This window comes from Nothoprocta perdicaria, unplaced genomic scaffold (genome assembly GCF_003342845.1).
Source record: "Nothoprocta perdicaria isolate Ctin4 unplaced genomic scaffold, notPer1 scaffold_38, whole genome shotgun sequence".
NCBI classification, from domain to species: domain Eukaryota; kingdom Metazoa; phylum Chordata; class Aves; order Tinamiformes; family Tinamidae; genus Nothoprocta; species Nothoprocta perdicaria.
Window position 1 is genome coordinate 4,411,914 of NW_020455621.1, and position 18,490 is coordinate 4,430,403.

The 18,490-nt window shown below is 41.8% G+C and overlaps 1 protein-coding gene across 1 annotated transcript in view; it reads left to right on the top strand.

Annotated features, from left to right (window-relative positions):
• Positions 1–18,490, top strand: part of UTRN (utrophin) — a 344,252-nt gene that overhangs the window by 280,026 nt on the left and 45,736 nt on the right. The window contains exons 58-61 of the mRNA XM_026044733.1: positions 2,960–3,021; positions 4,026–4,100; positions 10,768–10,969; positions 18,370–18,455. Coding sequence (XP_025900518.1) covers positions 2,960–3,021; positions 4,026–4,100; positions 10,768–10,969; positions 18,370–18,455 — 425 coding nt within the window. The remainder of the gene's footprint in view (positions 1–2,959; positions 3,022–4,025; positions 4,101–10,767; positions 10,970–18,369; positions 18,456–18,490) is intronic.

Here is an 18,490-nt window from a genome sequence, read left to right on the forward strand (position 1 = left end):
CAGATAAAATTGCCTTTGAAGCGATGTATTTAAGTATACACTTTAATAATGAGACTGTCTGAAAGGCATTTTAAATGAAAGGTTTTCTTAAAGCTGATTTAGGGAAAAGATTTGATTAGTAATATCAACTCCTCACAGTTTTATAAACTGCTTAGAAGGTGCATTTAGTTTTGCATCCAACCCCTGTTAGACATTACCGGAGTGTACTGCACTATGTAGATATATTTCTGGAAAAAAAAATAAAGTTTTTTCCAATACTTTGCCTTTTTTTTTCCTCTTTAAATAAAAAAAAGGTTATTTTGGATCTAACAGAATTTAACAATTTGTTACCAGAAAGGAAAAAAAAATATTCAGCCTTTGCTACAAGTCCATTGTTATTTGTATGGGGAGGACATTTGCTGCCAATAAACCTTTGCAAGTCTGCTGCACTTCCCAGGTGGGATTTTTGCAACGCCTCACAAATACAAAGCGGGTTTCGTCATGGCAGCATATTTTCTCATTCCAGAAAATGGTAAACTGTGAAGCAGAGGCTGTGATTTGGAAAAGGTCTTATTTTTATTATTCATGCTGATTTTAACATGAATGATTTCTTTGAAAGCAGTTGAACTTCTGAAGCAGTAACAAGATTTGATTCAGCTCAAGCATGTATTTATATGCAGCATTTGTGCTAATACTTTAGCATTTAAAATAGCGAGGGAAAATTATATGGTTTTTTAAGTATTATCTATCTGTTCTTCTAACACAGAAATTTGAAGGTCTCTCAAGTCAGAATCTTTGATCAGGAGCTAAGAAATCCTTTTCACTTCTGTTGTTGACAGTAAAATCGCTAGCCTGCATGTTGTGTTTTTTTTTTTCTTTTCTTCCCGCTCTTTGGTTGGGGGAGTTGAGCTGAAGGCGTATCCTTAAAACAAGCTTTATTGAACTGATGACCTACCGGATGAAGGAGGTGGATGCCTGCAGCTGGCTGTGACGGCACAAACCAATTCCAAATGGTTAGGATGGTAATGGCAGCAGCCCACTTACCGTGGTAATGGTGCTGTTYGGCAGCTGCAGTTGCTCCAGCAACTTCAATCCTCGCTACCGGAGCAGTTCGGGGATTGTTTTTGAGGTTATCTAATGGGTTGATCAATACAAGGCATGACACTGTGTTTTTCTGTTCTTGTTTACAGAAACTGGATGTGTTCTTCTCTCTGAGATGCTGTAATTGGTTGTTGTACTGAGGTTTTTGAGAATGCCMGACAGTCTGCGGCCTTAATGCTGGCAAAACACCAAATGATTTCTTGGTGTGCACCTGCTAGGGAAATAATGATCTTACAAGTGACTTTTTTAAAAAGTAGCATAGTGGTGTTGTAAACTGTCCTTCTAGAAACTTCTAAAGTAAAAATASCAATAGATTCAAGCCGTACGTTAGGCTTTGGAGGTCTCTTCTGCTGTTCTGCTCTCTGCTGAACATACCCAGGCCCAAGTGCCCTATTCATAGCTTGAGACATGAAGGGAGATCTAGTGGTATTATGAAACTGGAAGCCAGGAAAAGTCGCGGCTCAGGGAAGTAGATCTTCTCAGAAAAGCATTAAAATACATACTCCAGCTGCGAGTGCATCCAAAGGTTAAGATGAACTTCAGTGAGATTCCGAATCAGGAAGGGCTCTGAGGAACTGTTTCAAGTACATTCAGTGCCTCACAGAAGATATWATTTATACCGAGTTAATAGGAATAGAAGTTAGTCTTTGTAGCAAACATGCCACAAAGACTCGATGGTGCCAGATACACCTGGCAGAAAGAGTTAAGCCTGGCAAAGACGGAGAGAAGCCAGGTCAGGCCCGGAGCTGAAACACTTGTGTGAAGTGGGGCTTATAGCCTGCTCTGGGATCCAGCACATGAACTTTCAGGTGGAGTGTCTTGAAACCTAATGCAGAGAAGGGCCCTCAGCTCTCACTTTGTTTGGAGAAGGTTTCACTCTGCAGAAAAATCACTGAGGAGCCAGGGCAGCAGCAGTTAAGATGCATGTGTCCATGATCACTTTTCTTTCCTTCAGTAAAGCAAAGATGAAATAAGATATATCCTGAGGTCATTACTATTTAATTTGCTAACTTGGCATCATTTTATTTTCACTATTAACTTTATAATTCTTTAGAGGAATGTGATGTGCTCTTTTTTCAACACAGCTTCTCTAATGAATTTTCCAACTAATTAATTGAAATTTAAACATTTTGTGCATCAAAAATGTACAATCATCCTGGCAGTGGATTTGCAGAAATAGAAGTAAAATGTGGCTCACAGAAAGACTGAGGTTTCAGCAGACCTAAGGGAAAATGCCTTTTGGTTCATATGGCTGTGTATCTGAAACCTTGGTGAATTAAACAGCAGTGCTAAATGGTGGATTAAGTGATTTTGCCTATTGATTCTCCCTATTCTGTGAGCACTAGTGTAGAACATGCTCTAAAATCAGATACGAGTTAGATAAGTGCTTGAAAATTGCACAGAATAGGATTTTTCATTAAATATGTTATAGGTACCTATTAAGATTGCCATATGTATTGAGAAGTGTTAAGATATACCCTATTCTGAAATAAAAACTGTTATGCTTTTGATTTTTAAAGAGCTTTTGCAATATTTTTGCAGTGCTCTGGCAGCAAAAATGGCGTTTTTACCTTGTTAATGTACCTCTAAGATTCAAAATCAGAGCAGAACTGATACCATCCCTCTTAGAAAGAATCAAAAGTATTTATAGAATGTTAAAAAAAAAAAAAGAAAAAAAAAAAAAAGTAGCTGGACTATTGCCTAAGCTACTTGGTGATTTAAAAACATCAGAGCATCAAAACATAGATCACGTATTTTGATATAAGACCTGAGGGATTTTTTTCCCTCTTAAACCCTGAAGATTTTGTGGTTTTGTTTCCTTCCTTAGGCTGTGTATTTGTTTATCTCCTTAAACTTTGATTATCTTTTTCCGTTGTAGTCACCAGACACAAACAACCTGTTGGGATCATCCTAAAATGATTGAACTCTTCCAGTCCTTAGGTGAGTGCATTTCTTAACATAAACTGTTATGATAGGTATAGTATTTGCTCTGTGAGTTTTCTAAAACCTGCATTTGTCTGCAAACCATGTCTGAATTGCCATGAACTGCACATACCAAAGCATTTCTCACATTGTGATCAGACACACTTTGCCAGAAACATGCTGCCTTGATCATGTAGTGTGTATTCCCTTTGAGTAATTTTAAATCTGAATAATATGCCATGACTCTTCACTTTAATGCTCTATCTTGTTTATTTCTTTTAAATCCACACGGGATTGTCCAAGGATGTGGGCTCTGTGCAGGCAGGATGCACAGCCTGCAGGGAACTAAGTCTGGTAATATATCAGAGCAGCTACACTATCAATAAAGGCTGGATCATATTAGGGAACAGATCGTTCAACATGCCCTGCTAACATCTGCATTTACTGTGAAACCTCCCTCTCTAGGGAGTGGAAGGATAAAATGCTATTAACCGAAGAAAAATATTCCTATACCTATCAGTTCCTAAAATAGATTGTTTATAGCTTGTCCTTTCTGTCCTTTCGCCCAACTGTCCTTGTCAAAGCGTCGTTAACAAAGTCAAAGTTAATTTTTTTTTTCTCAGCTACTGTGACCTTCATTGGCCCTGTCTCAGACATGTGTCTGATGGATTTGTAAACTCACCAAGAAATGTACTTTATTCTAACACTTGTCAGGAAACTAGCTCTCCCCGCTCCATAATACGTACGTGCACTACGTGCGCCAGGACAGCAGCGTGAGCGTCTCTGTTGTGGCAGCCACCGGAGCCCTGGCCTCTCAATGCCAGAGAGGTGGATTTTTTAGAATGAGTCTCAACTTCCCAGTTGTCTTAATTTCTTCAAAAATGTTGTGTCCTGTCTCTTCTCCTCTTTGCAGTGAAATAATATCAGATGCTTTCCAATGTGTAGGAGCGTGAAAATGTGTATGTAGAATAAACGTACGGACACTCTTTCAGGCTGTTCACCTTTCTGTTCTGTGGTTTCAGCTGACTTGAACAACGTTCGCTTCTCTGCCTACCGCACGGCCATCAAGATCCGAAGACTGCAGAAAGCTCTGTGCTGTGAGTTTGCTCATCGAGACAACGGAGCATTTCTGTGCTGGACTTAGGGAAGGGAGGGTGGGTCGGCGTAAGCCTAAGGACGTTAATGTTGAGCAAGGGTCTCTCATTGACAGATTATCAGTGGGAGGAGTAAGTTGTACAGAGCGGGGGTGTCCGCTCGTTCAGCCCCGCTCTGGCAGCAGGACTGCCTGGCCTGGGGCTGCCCGAGGGCCTGTCGGCTTCAGCGCTCTGGGAGGGTACACAGGCGAAGAAAGAAAAAAACTAAACCAAAAACAAACAAAAGTTAGTGGTAGCTCTGTCACTTTCATAGAATCATAGAATCATAGAATGCCGAAGGTTGGAAGGGACCTCAGAGGTCATCGAGTCCAACCCCCCTGCTCACGCAGGGTCACCTAGAGCACGTGGCACAGGGCTGCATCCAAGCGGGTTTTAAAGATCTCCAAAGAAGGAGACTCCACAACCTCTCTGGGCAGCCTGTTCCAGGGCTCTGTCACCCTCACAGTGAAGAAATGCTTCCTTAAGTTCCTGCGGAACTTTTTGTCCATAGTTTGTGCAGAAGCCTAACCTTAGCTGCGTCTTTGGCACCTAGCTCACTAGAAGTCATCTTTAGGCTTGGTATTTTAGATTTTTGAGCTTCATCAAGAGAAAGTTGAAAACCATCTTGTCAATGTTGTCAATCTGCATGCAGCGCATCCTCATTTCCCTCTCTTCTCTTCCTGCAGTGTGAATCATTTTTAAATTACACGAAAGTGTGTTTGGAGGAGTACAGTCTTACTTCATTGAAAAAAAGGGGTTAATTCAGGTCGCACATTATGGTTTTCTCACTAATGCATATGTGCTCACTTAGCAGTCTTCACAGGGGGCTACGTTTCCTTACAGCCTTGGAACAGCAGCTTAATCTCGGCACCAGCTTCTTGGCTGGGCTTCAGTAGTGCATTACAGCGAATGGAGCTGTGCTGGGRACGCCAGCCAGCTGCTCCAGGGAGCTGAGCACATCTCTGCAGCAGCACACAAGGCTCCGGGAGTACCTGTCACCGGTGCTCCTGACCTGTGCAGGCTCCTCGCAGAAATTCCAGTCAAGCTGGAGGCCTTCACATCTCAGTCTTATGTTTTGTGAAAAAGCAGAGCCTGTAATTTGTGTTCTTGCAATGGGTGAAAAAATGGATCTTTGCTGTAGCATGTAAGCCTAAAGCTTGTCTGTGGAAGAGTTAAAACTGTGGTCCCACCCGGGTTGGCTTCCCAACAGAAACACAGAGCGTTAGGGACTTTCAACATTCAGTTGTACCTATCAGCAAGTATCTAAAAAGAGAAAAGAATAAAAAACAAACAAAAAAAAAAGCAGAAAACAAAGGAAAATTCTCCTTGTGCATGCAGCTCTCCAGGGAAGAGTGAAAACCAACTGCCTGCTAAYGATGCTAATGGTGCTGCTGATTGCATTCCTGACAGGCATGCAGATGCTCTGGCGACCTGCACTGAACAAACTTGGCTTTCGTTCCCTCTGAGAAGCTTTCAGAAGGAGCACACTTCCTGTCTTGCCTTATCTGCAAAATATACCARTTTTTATAAACATTCCCATATTCACATGTTCCTAACTCCTCCCCTATGTGRGTATTGTCTCTGGTTTATAGGGGACGAGGTTAGGAATAGGAGGCAGAGGAGCAGCAGGGAAGAGACAGAGGGAAGACTGTCGTTTTAAAGAGCCTCCCCAGTTCCCTCCTGCTTTGCTGTTCGTGAAGCTGTTCGCTCCTGGCCTCATCCCTGTGCTCACTCGGCCTCGTGCCCTTGCTCGTCTCGCCGCCGCGCGCTGCTCTGCCCTGCTCTGCTTGCACTAGGCCGCTCACTCGCTCTCAGCCTCTCCAACTTGCTAGCGCTTTCTCAGCCTCCCGCGCTCTCAGTGGGGCCCTCTTGGCCTCTCGCTCCTGTGCTTGCTCTCAGCTTCCCCCTCTCGGTCCGCTCTCAGCCCGTGGCTCGCCTGGCATCTTCTGCTCGCTCTTGCCCTCGCTTTCTTGCTCTCCCGCACGGTCTCCTGCCTGCTCTGGCACTCCTCGGCCTCACTGGCTCGCRTTGCTGGCTCTCGCTTGCTCTCCGCATCGCTCTCGCTTTCTGCTGCTCTCTTCTTGTCTGCCCCTCTGTCTCTTGTCCCCTGTCTCTGTCTCAGGAGGAAGGCTGAGGACTTGCTGTCCTTCCTCCCAGCAGCCAAAACCCCTTTGTCTCTAATACGTGTGCATAGTTTATCAAGAGTTGGTGTAATCTGCAAGAGCACAACAGTGTGGCTTTTAATGAAAGACAGAATCACAGAGCTAGATTTTATGAGAATTGTCTTTGAGCATGAACTCTCTCTACTCCAGCTCAACTTTAAGACAGTCTTAAAAAAAAAAAAATATYGATACTATTCGTAGTGTCATTGTTTGCTTAGTGGATGGTTATAGACAGAACAGCTGAAGTTCTCTGTGAATGCAGGGATTCTCAGCCTCGTTCTGTTCCCCTGAGTGGGGGCTGAAGTAGCCACAGTATCTGCTAACACTCCTTCCTGAGAAAGGGCAGAATGATTAAGCATGACTGAGAATTCTTTCTGTTGACTCTTTCTTTTCTTGTTTTTAGCTGTTTATATTAATGTAGGGACAGAGTTGTTTTCTGTGCTCATCCTTCATTCTCTGGTCAGAGTTACTTTAGGCTTCCATTGCATTTGCCATAATTTTAACCACAGATGTTCTTTAAAGGCATTTGGATGCCTTATGTACTAAGGCAAAGAGGGTGTCAAAACAAATCACTAGAAAATGAGGTCATTGTAAATTGTAAAATGTGACAAATTGCTGTCACAGCTGCAGCGTGTACAGAAGCGAAAGGGCCGTTTTGGCACAGGCTGCAAGGGCAAAGCTGAAGCAGGGGGCACAGTCCCACTTGTGCCTGATAGGTTTTGACTTTGCAGTGAGGCCTGGTGACACAGTACCAGTGCTGTGTATAAGCAGATTTGGGGAATGCATCATTTCAGAACTGTGCTCTGGAAAACTTCACAGGTGCAAAACTCTCTTCTAAGTCTTTGCTGTCAGTGTCGAAAAAATCAAGGTTTCCAAGTTCTTCCCCTCTCATTAGAAACAAGCGGGTAGAGTCATGTTTCATAGTTCTCATTCCTTCCTGAAGGTAGATTCTTGCACAGAGTGATACTTGTATGTAAATACGTCTCTTTATTTTGTAGAAGTCTGCAGAAGTATGCGCTTTGGAAAGAACAACTTCTTGAGTAGCTTTTCAGTCTCATGTTSTTGAACACACAGGCTGAGATCGCTTCCCTGTTGTAGCCCGAGAGAGGGGCCAGAGAGAATTCCCTGTGTTGCAGTTGTACAGAGCAGTCACGGAGCACTGGGCTCTGAGTACAGTTTTATTCTTTTGCAGCAAACCTGAGCTCCTTTTCAGCAAATGATTTTGCCCCAGATACTGCAGTGTAGGACTGGAAGGCAGAAGGACAACCAGAATGCCGCGTATATTCAGCATCCTGTCACTGAACTTCTTTAAGTGATGTAAAGTGTGAGAATGCTGATGGGAATGCCAACCGCGGCAGGCCAAGGAGGGCACAGGGAGGCAGCCTGGACTGAAGGGAGCAGCTCTGGAGGCTTCCATCCATCAGCGGGGCTCTTGCAAGCGCTGCTCTCACTCACAAGGACTTTTCCATGCTGAAGCTTCGCAGCAAGGTCTGCCTAGTTCCTGTGGGGTTTGCAGCAGCCTCAAATTTGCCATTGGCAGCTGCAAGTCGTTACTTGCTCCTGAGTCATTCGCATACACCTGCTCGAACCATGCTGAGTGACGTGGTTGCTGTTTATAACTTTCYTTTGGGAAAGTCTCCTTGCTCCAGAAAGGAGAGACGTGACCACAATGTCCGTTCATTTGGGTAACTAGAGACTCATCCAGCATATTTTAAGCAGATGCAGATTGACACTACAAAACTACTTTAAGAGCTGTGTGCAATAGGTTTTGAGCCAGCATGGGCATTTTTGAGCCAGCCTCAGGTTAGCTTTCCCTTTCTGCATAAAAGCAGTGTAGTTAAAACATTCAGGAATTAAAGTGTAGTGAGAACATCATRCCACTGGACCGAGCAGGGAGCTCTGCTAGTGGGCAGCCTCTACCAGGATAACCATCCTTATCCAAATTCCACTCAGCTCAGCCAGGTGAGCACTGAAGTAAGGAAGGACAGAAATAGCTTCCTCAGGCTGTTCTCCATGAGCAGTGTCATCCAAAAGTATCCAGTTTGCTTAATTTCACATTAGTGCAGTCGCAGAGTTTCCTTTTATAGAGAAAGATACTGTGAGTATATTTCCCTCCTGCCTCTTAATTCCTTTGGCATCATCTGAGTGTGAATGTGAGACCTTAATAGTGCAGGTGGAGCCATGAAGTTTGCTGCTCAGTCTGCTTGCGTGGCGGTTTGCAGGGCAAGGGTGGCTCTGCTAAGCTAAGCCAAAAGGCTGCAACAGTTTGGCACTCCAAAGCAATGGAAAGTTGTACTGGCTTTAAAAAGAAAGTGATATGAATCTTCCTAAAGGAAGCCGCTTTTAGAAGTTTAAGTGTATTTAAAAAAAAAAGGGAAAAAAAAAAAGAGAAAGCTAGTTACAGAGATTTTCCCTTTAAAGTGTCTTGTTCTTCCTTCCGTTCTGAATGTCGTGCTTATGCCTGTTTGATAGCATGTTAGAGCTTTGCACCTGGCTCCTGAAATAAAATCAGCTGCATTGCGTTGTGCATGTTTTACAATTTAAATATGCTTGTGAGCCATTTCTGGTATGTTTTCTTACTAGTTCAGGCCAGAGAATCACAGAGTGGTTGAGGTTGGAAGGGACCTTTAGAGATCATCTGGTCCAACCCCCCTGCTCAAGGAGGGACACCCCGAGCACATTGTCCAGGCCCGTGTCCGGGATGACTTTTGAGTATCTCAAAGGATGGAGACTCCACAAGCCCTCTGGACAGTCTGTGCTATTCCTTAGGAAGAGATGGAATTGACTGTGTTTGAGTGTGTGTCCACTGCCTCTTGTCATCTCCCTGGGCACCGCTGAAAAGACCCTGGCCCATCTTCTTGATGCCCTCCCTTCAGGGCATTAATTCATTGGCATTAATAACGCCTCCCCTCCACCCCTCTCCCCTCCAGACTTCTCTTCCTCATACAGATCATCATCCCAGCTCCCTTGGGCTTCCCTCCTAACATGGACACTCCATGTGGACATCACCTTGTTTGGGAGACACATGTTTAGCCTTCATTTCCACCCCAGTAGATGGGACAGCACTTCGAAGAAAAAGCCGATAAAACAAAACAACCACAAAACCTCCTGCAGGTCTCATGTTAGAATCAAATGGACAGTGTCAGTGAGGGAGAAAAAAATAGGAATGTGAGGGACTGGATTTCATTTTACAGGGATGTTGAGAATGGTAAACTGGGGAAATGGATTTGGGAATGTAACCTGCTCTTGGTCTATAACCTTACGTGAGTGTTGAGTGCTTGCCGAGTGCTGGACAGAATTGGCCATGGTGGTTGGTCTCGTCTGGCTGCTGCTTTTTTTTTTCTCCTTGAACTTATTTTTCAGTTCRAGCTGGATTTACCTGATTTGCACAGGCTGCCCTTCTGGGGTCCTTATTTAACATTATTGGAGCAGAGCAATTTACAACACATCAGAGATTGTCATGTTTCATTTCCTTTGAGAAATGACATTTATAGAGCAAATGCATTACTGCCTACTCAGAAAGAGCTTTGCATGAGCTGAGAATGTATTTCAACCTCATATCATATATACTGTAGCAAACATAGTGATATATTGCACCTTTTTTTAAATTTTTTTCCATTTTTTTAATGTCAAAAATAGTGCTAGGGCTTATATCAACTTTTTTATTAGGCCTTCCTTTGCATCAAAATTAGTTTCATTTTAATTTTGTTTTGCAGAAGAAGTAGAAGAGCTCATCAACMACTTCTAATTTTCACTATCCAGTAACCATATTTGCAAAGTTACAGTCACATGTGATTATGGTTTGGGGGACCATTGACGCTCATCAGAAGTCCGTGACATCAGAAACTGCTCATACAAATACATGGGAAGGCTTGCATCTTGAGCCTGATAAAGAAAATCAAAATATTTTGCATGAAAGCATAGCCTTTAGTATTCTGGAAAAAGTTTCCTAAACGTTTTTTTCTTCACCCTGTACCTCTCCACAGTTTCTTTTAAGCCTTCATTTAGCAACTGTTATTCGGTTAATTGGGGCTTAGTATCTCCCTCCTGCGTTTTAGATAATGTTGTTACCCAAAAGTTTGCTCTGCTTTACATGTGATGAAAAATGATAGTCATTGGATGTGATCCTGCTTTATGGTAGACGCAGAGAAGTCTCTAAATGGAGTGGACTCACAGTGTGTACATCTGAGGTGACAATTCTCTAATTATGCAGGCATCTTCAGCAGCTTTTTATGTTGTGAGCTCTGCAGTGTCACTGTGTTTTTCTTGCTTATTCATTTCTTAAACATATAGAGTCAAAATGCTGTTAACTCCTTGTAAGAGAGAGCATTTTTACCATATAGTGTTACCAAAGGGAAACTACCTAGTTGTTGGCTAAAAATCTGTCTTTAGTGTTTGYTAGGTGAGAAGTCAGGGAACAGGTATGCCATGCTCAAGCACTTGTGTTCTTTCTTTTTTCTTTTGGTTAGTGGACCTGTTGGACCTGAACACAACGAGTGAAATATTCAAACAGCACAAGCTGAGTCAAAACGACCAGCTCATTGGTGTCCAGGATGTGATCAGCTGCCTCACTACCATCTACAGTGGACTTGAAGAAAAACACAAAGAGCTGGTGAACGTTCCCCTCTGTGTAGACATGTGTCTTAACTGGCTGCTCAATGTGTATGATAGGTAAGTAATGCAAATGTGAAAAGTGCCAGACTTGTAGGACCACATGTGGTGTATTTTTTCCTCAGTTACTTTCTAGGAACTGTTCCTTGTGATAGAATTTCTTCAGTAGCATTTGATGGAACTTTTTTTTTCGTAAATAAAAAAATCATAAATTTAAGCCATAAATATATAATAAAAAACAAATCTCTTGATAATTTTGACTYGGTGAAGAAAGTGCACTTACTTGAAATGAGCTGTTTCTTATGCTGTCCTGCTCAACTATACTGCAGTGCTAAATGGTATGTAGGATTTACCCAGCCACTACAGAAAATTCCCCCCGAGTTTCCCCCCCAGAGTTTTAGGAAATGTATAGGTCTCTAGAGAATGCAGTATGTTTGCTYGGTGTTTGCTGCTCAAGTTCCTTTCTGAGTGTAAATGTCCCTCACTGCCTAGAATGTTTTCCAGTCGTACGAGATCCTTTCCTGCCACAAACAGGGAGAGCTCTGTGATTTATTTTCCCTGTAGTTGCTTATATGCTGTAATCCTGGCYAAAGTCCCTGTGTGGAATCCTCCCTGTGATGGTTGCTTAGTTCTCAGGCCTGAATCTCCTGTGATTTTGGAGCCTGAGCAGTGCCCTGGCCCTGCTTGCTCCAGTGCCTGCAGCTCCCACTTTGTCCCACTTCTCAGCTGCAGGATCCACCGGCATCCAGTGGATGCAGGATCCTGGGAGCAGGGACTTGTGGCTTCAATCAAGTAAGCATCCTCTGGCTCAAGAGCACCAGATTTCAAAGAATATGAACAATTTCACGCCTTGCACTTTAGACGAGTCCTTCCCTTTGCTGCATGTCGGGCCCTGTCCTCTATGCTCCCCTGCCATGCTATGTCAGCCAACATGGACCTGCAGCCAGTGCATCTTCCCCTGCTTGTGTTTTTGAGTCTTGAGTTTATCACTCATTTTTTCATAGTTAATTGTATTTACTATTCTGATTCCCCTTCCTGGATGACGTTTTTCCTAATTTGGAAAAAGGCCTTGTTTTCATGAGCTCCTTCAATCCCTGAAATCTGTCTACCTTCTGTAACTACCTCCGTATTTCAATCGTTTCARGTTAGCTACACTCAGACTGTTCTGWAGTTGCTTGAAGACATGGTAGTGCTATAGGTTAGATGGTTGCTTTGCTCTGTCAAATATATGYTCAGAGATATACACAAAATCCTGTTATATCTTCTAAGCTGCATGCTTGATGTCCAAAATATTTTCCTTCTTTTCAATTAGGAGATGATAAGAGTTACCAGGGAGGTTCTTATAGTCACCTTTGCAAAAGACAACTGTTACCTCTTGAACTGTGCCTCATTTGGTCACTGTGTGCACTCGGTCAGTGCCAAATTCTAACACAGACATGTTTTTGAAGAGTTACAGGCCTGAGCTTCCTAGGGATTTTGTTTTGATTTGTGTTTTTTATATTGAGGGTGGAAAGGGGAGGAGAGAAGGGAGCACCCGTGACCATTTATCATCTACATGGTGACTTCTTGCTGTGCTTTGCTATTCCAGTATATGTATTTAGTACAGGGACATTTCTGTTAGTTGGACTCCTTACTATTGGTGTAAAATTGGAGATTGCCTGRCACTTCTTTCAGCAAGTGTTTTTATTTTCCCGAGCTCTGTATTGTGGATGATTAAACAGCRAATCCTCTGGTAAACCAAGTGTTTTGTTTGCCCTGGATGTGTTGGATAACAACAGAATGAAATAGAATAAGTGACTTCATAGTGTCAGAGAATTTTAGTGGCTGTTATTTTTGGGGGGGTTATTTTGGTTTCATTTCCAAATTGATCGTTCATCCGTATTTTTCCTTTGGCTTACCCTTGTTTCCCAATGTCACGTAGAAGCCAGTGGTTTAGCTGGCCGTATTTCACATGCAGGCAGTGAGTGATCAGCCTTGCTCCCATTCAGCCACCTTCCCTGTTGTYGCTCTTCCCTATTGGTTGCTGTGTTGAAGGTGCTGCAAGAGAGAACTCCTCGAGCTCATGAAAGACTTTAATCTCCTTTCAAACTTGGAGAAATGAAAGACCAAGAGCTTTTTTTGGCAATAAAATTAGTTTTTCCACTATGTTTCCTTTCTTCTCTTTCAAATCAAAAAAAAAAAAAAGAAAAAAAGCAGAAAGAACAGGCACCAAGTTTAAACTGCCCCTTTTTTTTAATTGGCCTTCAGAAATGAACTAATTTGTCTCTTGGCATTTCCATTGTTTATTGCATTGCTGTTATACATATACAGTGTTGCAGATTATAAAATTTCCTGCAAAAAGCAYCTGTTCGTTGCGTGCTGTTAACCTGAGATCTAATTAGTAACTCACAGATTGATGGCAAAGCAGGAGGCTCCTCAGACTTACCTACAGATGTCTCTGGCACTAAAAAGAACCAATTTATTTTTAGAAATACTAGACAACAACAGGGTCTGTTGGGCTCTTGTATTTTCTGACACATCAGGAATGATTCATTCTTCAGGCTGAATAGAGGAGAGAAACAGATTAAATTTACTGAGTGACTTTTACTTTCTCAAGGACTTAAAGGTTGTCCCAGGCAGAAATGTCTACCCCGTTAATAGTTTTCAAGCTTATAGTTAGTTTATTTTTTCTCCCCAAAGGATTATTTTTAATCCAGTTAATACAATTAATGGAGTTTAGTAAAAACAGTAAGAACTGTAAGAGAAAAAGCTTGCTGTATTAAATCATTTGGCCAGGCCTGCCACTGAATCATCCAAAACTGATTGCCAGCTGCTGTTGCCATGGACTATATTGCAAATTTTCCAAACTTCCAAAAGTCATTTRTTTTAAAATGGCATTAATAGTTCTCAGGACTAGCAGTAAAACCAGTAAAACGTAACAACCCTTGAAATCAGTTGTTTAACATATTTTAAAATCTGCCATATATAATATAGAGCACGTGCACTAATTGTGGATGATGAGTCATTATTTTTGTTGGAATTATCCAATAATTATAATTGGAATTATAATTGGCATTGGAATTAGAATTATTATAATTGGAATTATCCAATAATTATCCATTAAAAAAGCTACTTTTTTTTGCTTATTTATTTGTTTATAATCTTTTGCAGTGTGTATCTAGTTCCTTGTATTCTCCTACGAGAATTTAAATTTTTTAGTTTTCTTGCTTTTTGATGTTAGGATACTCTGTGGTAGTGCATTCTTTGGAAGCTGGTTGCACTGTCCCTGCGCTTTCCTTGCCGCAGAGGTCTGGGACATGTTGGATATCTATGGGACGCCACGTACGTTGACCTTTCCCACAGGAGTAAAGCTCTTCTTGGGGATCCTGTTCTTGGGGATCATCTTTGAGCCCAGTTCCCTTCTGAAGGATCACAGCCTCGTTAGGTAGTCTGGCAAGCTGTGTTGAATATCCCAGTGCTGAGCTAATATCCCATCGCTCACCAGCTTGTTAYATTCTGCAAATCCACGCTCACAGAAACTTAGAAAGGAGAGGATGGGAGACCTGCTCACTCAGCCTTTCTTTCCTGCCTGGGTTCTTATGGCAGCTGATGGAAGACTTGGAATTTTCTACACGCGCTGCAGTCACATTCCCTGCATTGCTGGGAGCTTGTTTCGAGGGGTTTCCTCCGCACTTGGTACTGTTCATCTGTTTCATTGCCAGTCGTCCTTCTTGTTTATTCTTATCTGAAGTCTCTGGGACTTAATCTTAGCCTCTCTGTGGCAGCTTTTGTTACTTGGATGCCTCCTATGTGCTGCTGTGCCCATCATCTCTTGCCCCTCTGGAGGTCACCTTGCTCACATACTTGTATAAAACATTTATATATTATACTTGCATATCAGGATTGGTAACAATATATATCCTGATACATATTTACATAATATATCCTAATATATAATTGTACTCTTACTAGTATAGCTGTAATTTATAGATGTCACAGGCCTCTGTTTTGACTATGTTTGACTGTGTTTGACAGTCAAATAAGTTTTGTTCCCTTTCAGTGCTGTTGAAAAGCAGCAAGAAATTCTGTGTGAGAGTGTAAATTGGAGAATGGAATAAAGTTTGTATAGGAGGGTTGCACGACGGAGGGTTTTTAGAAAGTTTACTAAATTCATTTTTCTGGGAAGATGTATCTTCAGATAATTTTAACTTTGCATTAATGTCTTAGGTTTTTGAGCAGAAACAGAAAAGTTAGTTTTAGGATATAACAAGCTCTTCTGCACCTGAGACATCACTGTGGCTGATCAGGGCTAAGGCAAGTTGTGTGATTTCCAAGAGCTCCTCGCAGCCCTTGTTTTAGTGAGGTTGGGATTATAGRTGTTTCATTTGTTTGGGGCTCAGTTGCTATAGGATCAGAAGGGGAACTCCTGAGACGTGGTGACAATATATCCTGTTCCAGATCTTAGCCAGGCCTGTTGTCTATTAGCTGTGTGCTAGAAAAACTTTGTTCCTGCATTGTTTAGTTCCAGTATCTCCTATAACAAGAYACAAGGTAAAAGATCTCCTCATCTTTTATGATCTCCTGATGCTATGGCCATCTCTTGCTCACCGGCTTTTTCTCGGTCAAGTAAGTAGGAAGCAGTGGCAGCGATCAGTTAGTGTATAAAGCAGTTCTCTATTTCCCTGCATTTGGGAGTCCCTGCTTTTGGGTTCCCTCTGTCTGATGCAGCTGAATAGTTGCTGCCCGCTTAGATGGGGGAGTCCAGACCATTCAGCCAAACTGAATGTGCTCAACTCCCACCCCAGCTTCTCTCCCGTGCAGCTTGGTACAACCCCACGCCTTGTCCGTGCCCTCTCCCTTGATCAAAGGTCCTAGATTAATGATCCCCTCTAAGCTGGTCCTCTCTGTGGTATGTGCCCTTCAGCCTGGTCTCCTGCCTCTTATGCCTGGAAATGACATGCACTTTAACATTATTCTTCTTAATGAGGACTGGTGTGRTACCTGGCCATACAGGCTGACACCTACACAAACAGCAGGAACACCTAGAAAATCATCTAGAGAATCATGATGATTTTTTATTCCTCCTTTTACTTCTCTTTGCCCTCCTCCTCCTCCCGCCCATCTCAAAATCCTTTAGTTTGGCAAAGGAGAAGAAAGGCAGCGGTAAATCRTGGGAGAAAAAGGGAGGATTGGAAATGCATCTGCACTGTAGAGGACATGAAGAGTGTTTCTGTCAAGCAGCTATAGTTGTCTTGCCATTTTTTTTCCTTGCAAATAGGTCAGAGGCCAATAATGTTGCATTTTTATATTGTCGCTCCCGGTATCATTAACCAGCAACTTTGCTCTAAACTAATTAATGTCTCCTCTTTATCAAGATAAGAGCAARTAGTATCTGAGCTGTTAAAATAGTCTTACGAGTTGACTTTGTGATGATAAGCATGCTTGTATTGCTGAGTAGTGTATCTTGATAGTGTGCTGGCACTTAATTCAAAGTACTTGGCCCTGCATTTGTATGAATTGAAGCTTTAATAAGTTACCTGGTCCTTGCCACTATAAGGACTTGATGTTGTGTGTTTGTACACACAGCACAGCTAGACAGTTGAGCTGCCGTTCAGAGGCACTTTCTATGATTCTGTAGACTGGAGTAACTTAAATTACTCAATTGGGAAATGCCAGTGCCACAAAATCTACCTGTAGTGGTGTTGYTTTTATAATGTACATGTTATTGCAGCCATAGCAGTTAGCTGTTTCCAAGAGAAGGCGAGGGAGAAACACTGCGCTTTAGACAAATGTCATATTKCAGACTGTTGAACTCTGGTTTATAATTTAATGAGGGAATGCTTTTTTGTGCTGAGGAAGTTTTTCACAATCACTGTAATGACCTGCTCAAATCAGGAGTTTGATGTCTTTACACACACGTCCTGACTTTTAGCTACAAGTCGTAAGTTTCACCTTTCCTAAGCAAATATTCTGAGTTAAATCAAACCCAAGTGGATGTTCTGCTTTGTTTTTCATTTGAATACAAAATTACAACCTAGACAACCCTGGGCAGGGAAGGATGGTAAGGGAACTTTATCAAGGTGAGAAAATGAACCATTTACGAGTCAGGATATGCCAGGATGATGTCATGTCTGTGATTGAAAGAGGCAATTTGAAACTAAGCTTGAATGTATAAAATAGTTGGCACTTTTATAACATTCTGGAAAATTGGCTCCTAGTTTTCAAACTAGGCAGTTAAACTAATGGACACTTTTGATTAATTTGGCAATAATTTCTCTGTACCTCTTTCCAGCTTGTGGAATAGAGAAGATAATACTGCCTAGTCTCACAAGATTAGGTGATGGTTGTGAAGACAAATGCATTAATATTTGTAAGCCACTTGACTAATTTACTGAGAACCTGGGAGTAAATTAATGATTTTGCATTCAACCACAGCATCTGTGGAGTAAATTTTTAGTAAATTGGAGTAATTTGTGGACAGCAGACCATGCACTGAGTGGGGAGGACAGAAAGGAATGCCTGATAACGACTCCAGCAGTGGTTAAAGGATCTATCACTGTGCATGACAAAAGGGAACTAATGGTTGGATGTTTTTAGTTCTAGTATTATTTTACTTGGCGGTGAAGAACCCCACTAACCTTTAAGTGCGGGAGTTTCTGTATGGTTATATAGAGTTTAACTACCAGTTTTTATGTTCTGTTTATCATGTCTAATCCCAAGGCAAGTTGCATGGTATTTTTCAGCCTTTGAGGGCAGAAATAATGAGATCATTTATGAATCTGTTTCTTGTGCTGAGCTTTTGAACTTTAAGATGATCCTTTTCCATGTATCCTGCTTTTATTGCTTTAGTGTCTGTTTAAATAATGCTTTCCTCGCAGGCTTAAAATCACATGCTTTGGAACCCACTTAGCTGTTTTCAAGTTTCTCTGATTTTTTTTTTTAATTATTTATTTTTTTTCTGTTTCATTTTGGGCAGCAGGAGCCTGAAGGCATGCTGCTTGGAAAGAACAGCTTCTGATTACTGCGTGTGCTTGGCAGTTTGCATCCTGCTGCACGTGCACACCGCATTTCAGACACAGAGGGAAGAAATAAAGTGAACAAAAAGGCTGAATTCCTGTGGTGTGAAAGTTCGGTTTATTTTGCAGTCCTTACTTCACACAGAGAAAGAGCCTTTCTTGCTGTTTACTCTTGTGTAGTTTTTTTGTGTAAATCAAATTATTAAGTCTTGCTGTGGGTTTTACAGGGCTAAATCTCAACCTTTTGGAGTAATACGAATTGTTTTGACATGTAAACATGTAGTAGGTGAGCTTTTTTTTTTAAAAAAAGAAAGCATTCTTAACATGATTTGCAGAGTTAATTTGTTTTGAGATTTGAAGTATAGTTGAAGTAGAATTCACCAGTGACTTTGCATTTAGGACAAATTTGAGTTCGAGTGTAATAAGGTTAAAATGTATTGAACGGTCTGCTYTTTGTCACTTCAGTGGCCGAACTGGAAAAATTCGAGTGCAGTCACTCAAGATTGGCCTGATGTCTCTTTCTAAGGGCCTCCTGGAAGAGAAGTACAGATGTAAGTAAGAAAATACTTTATAAAATGTTTATTTT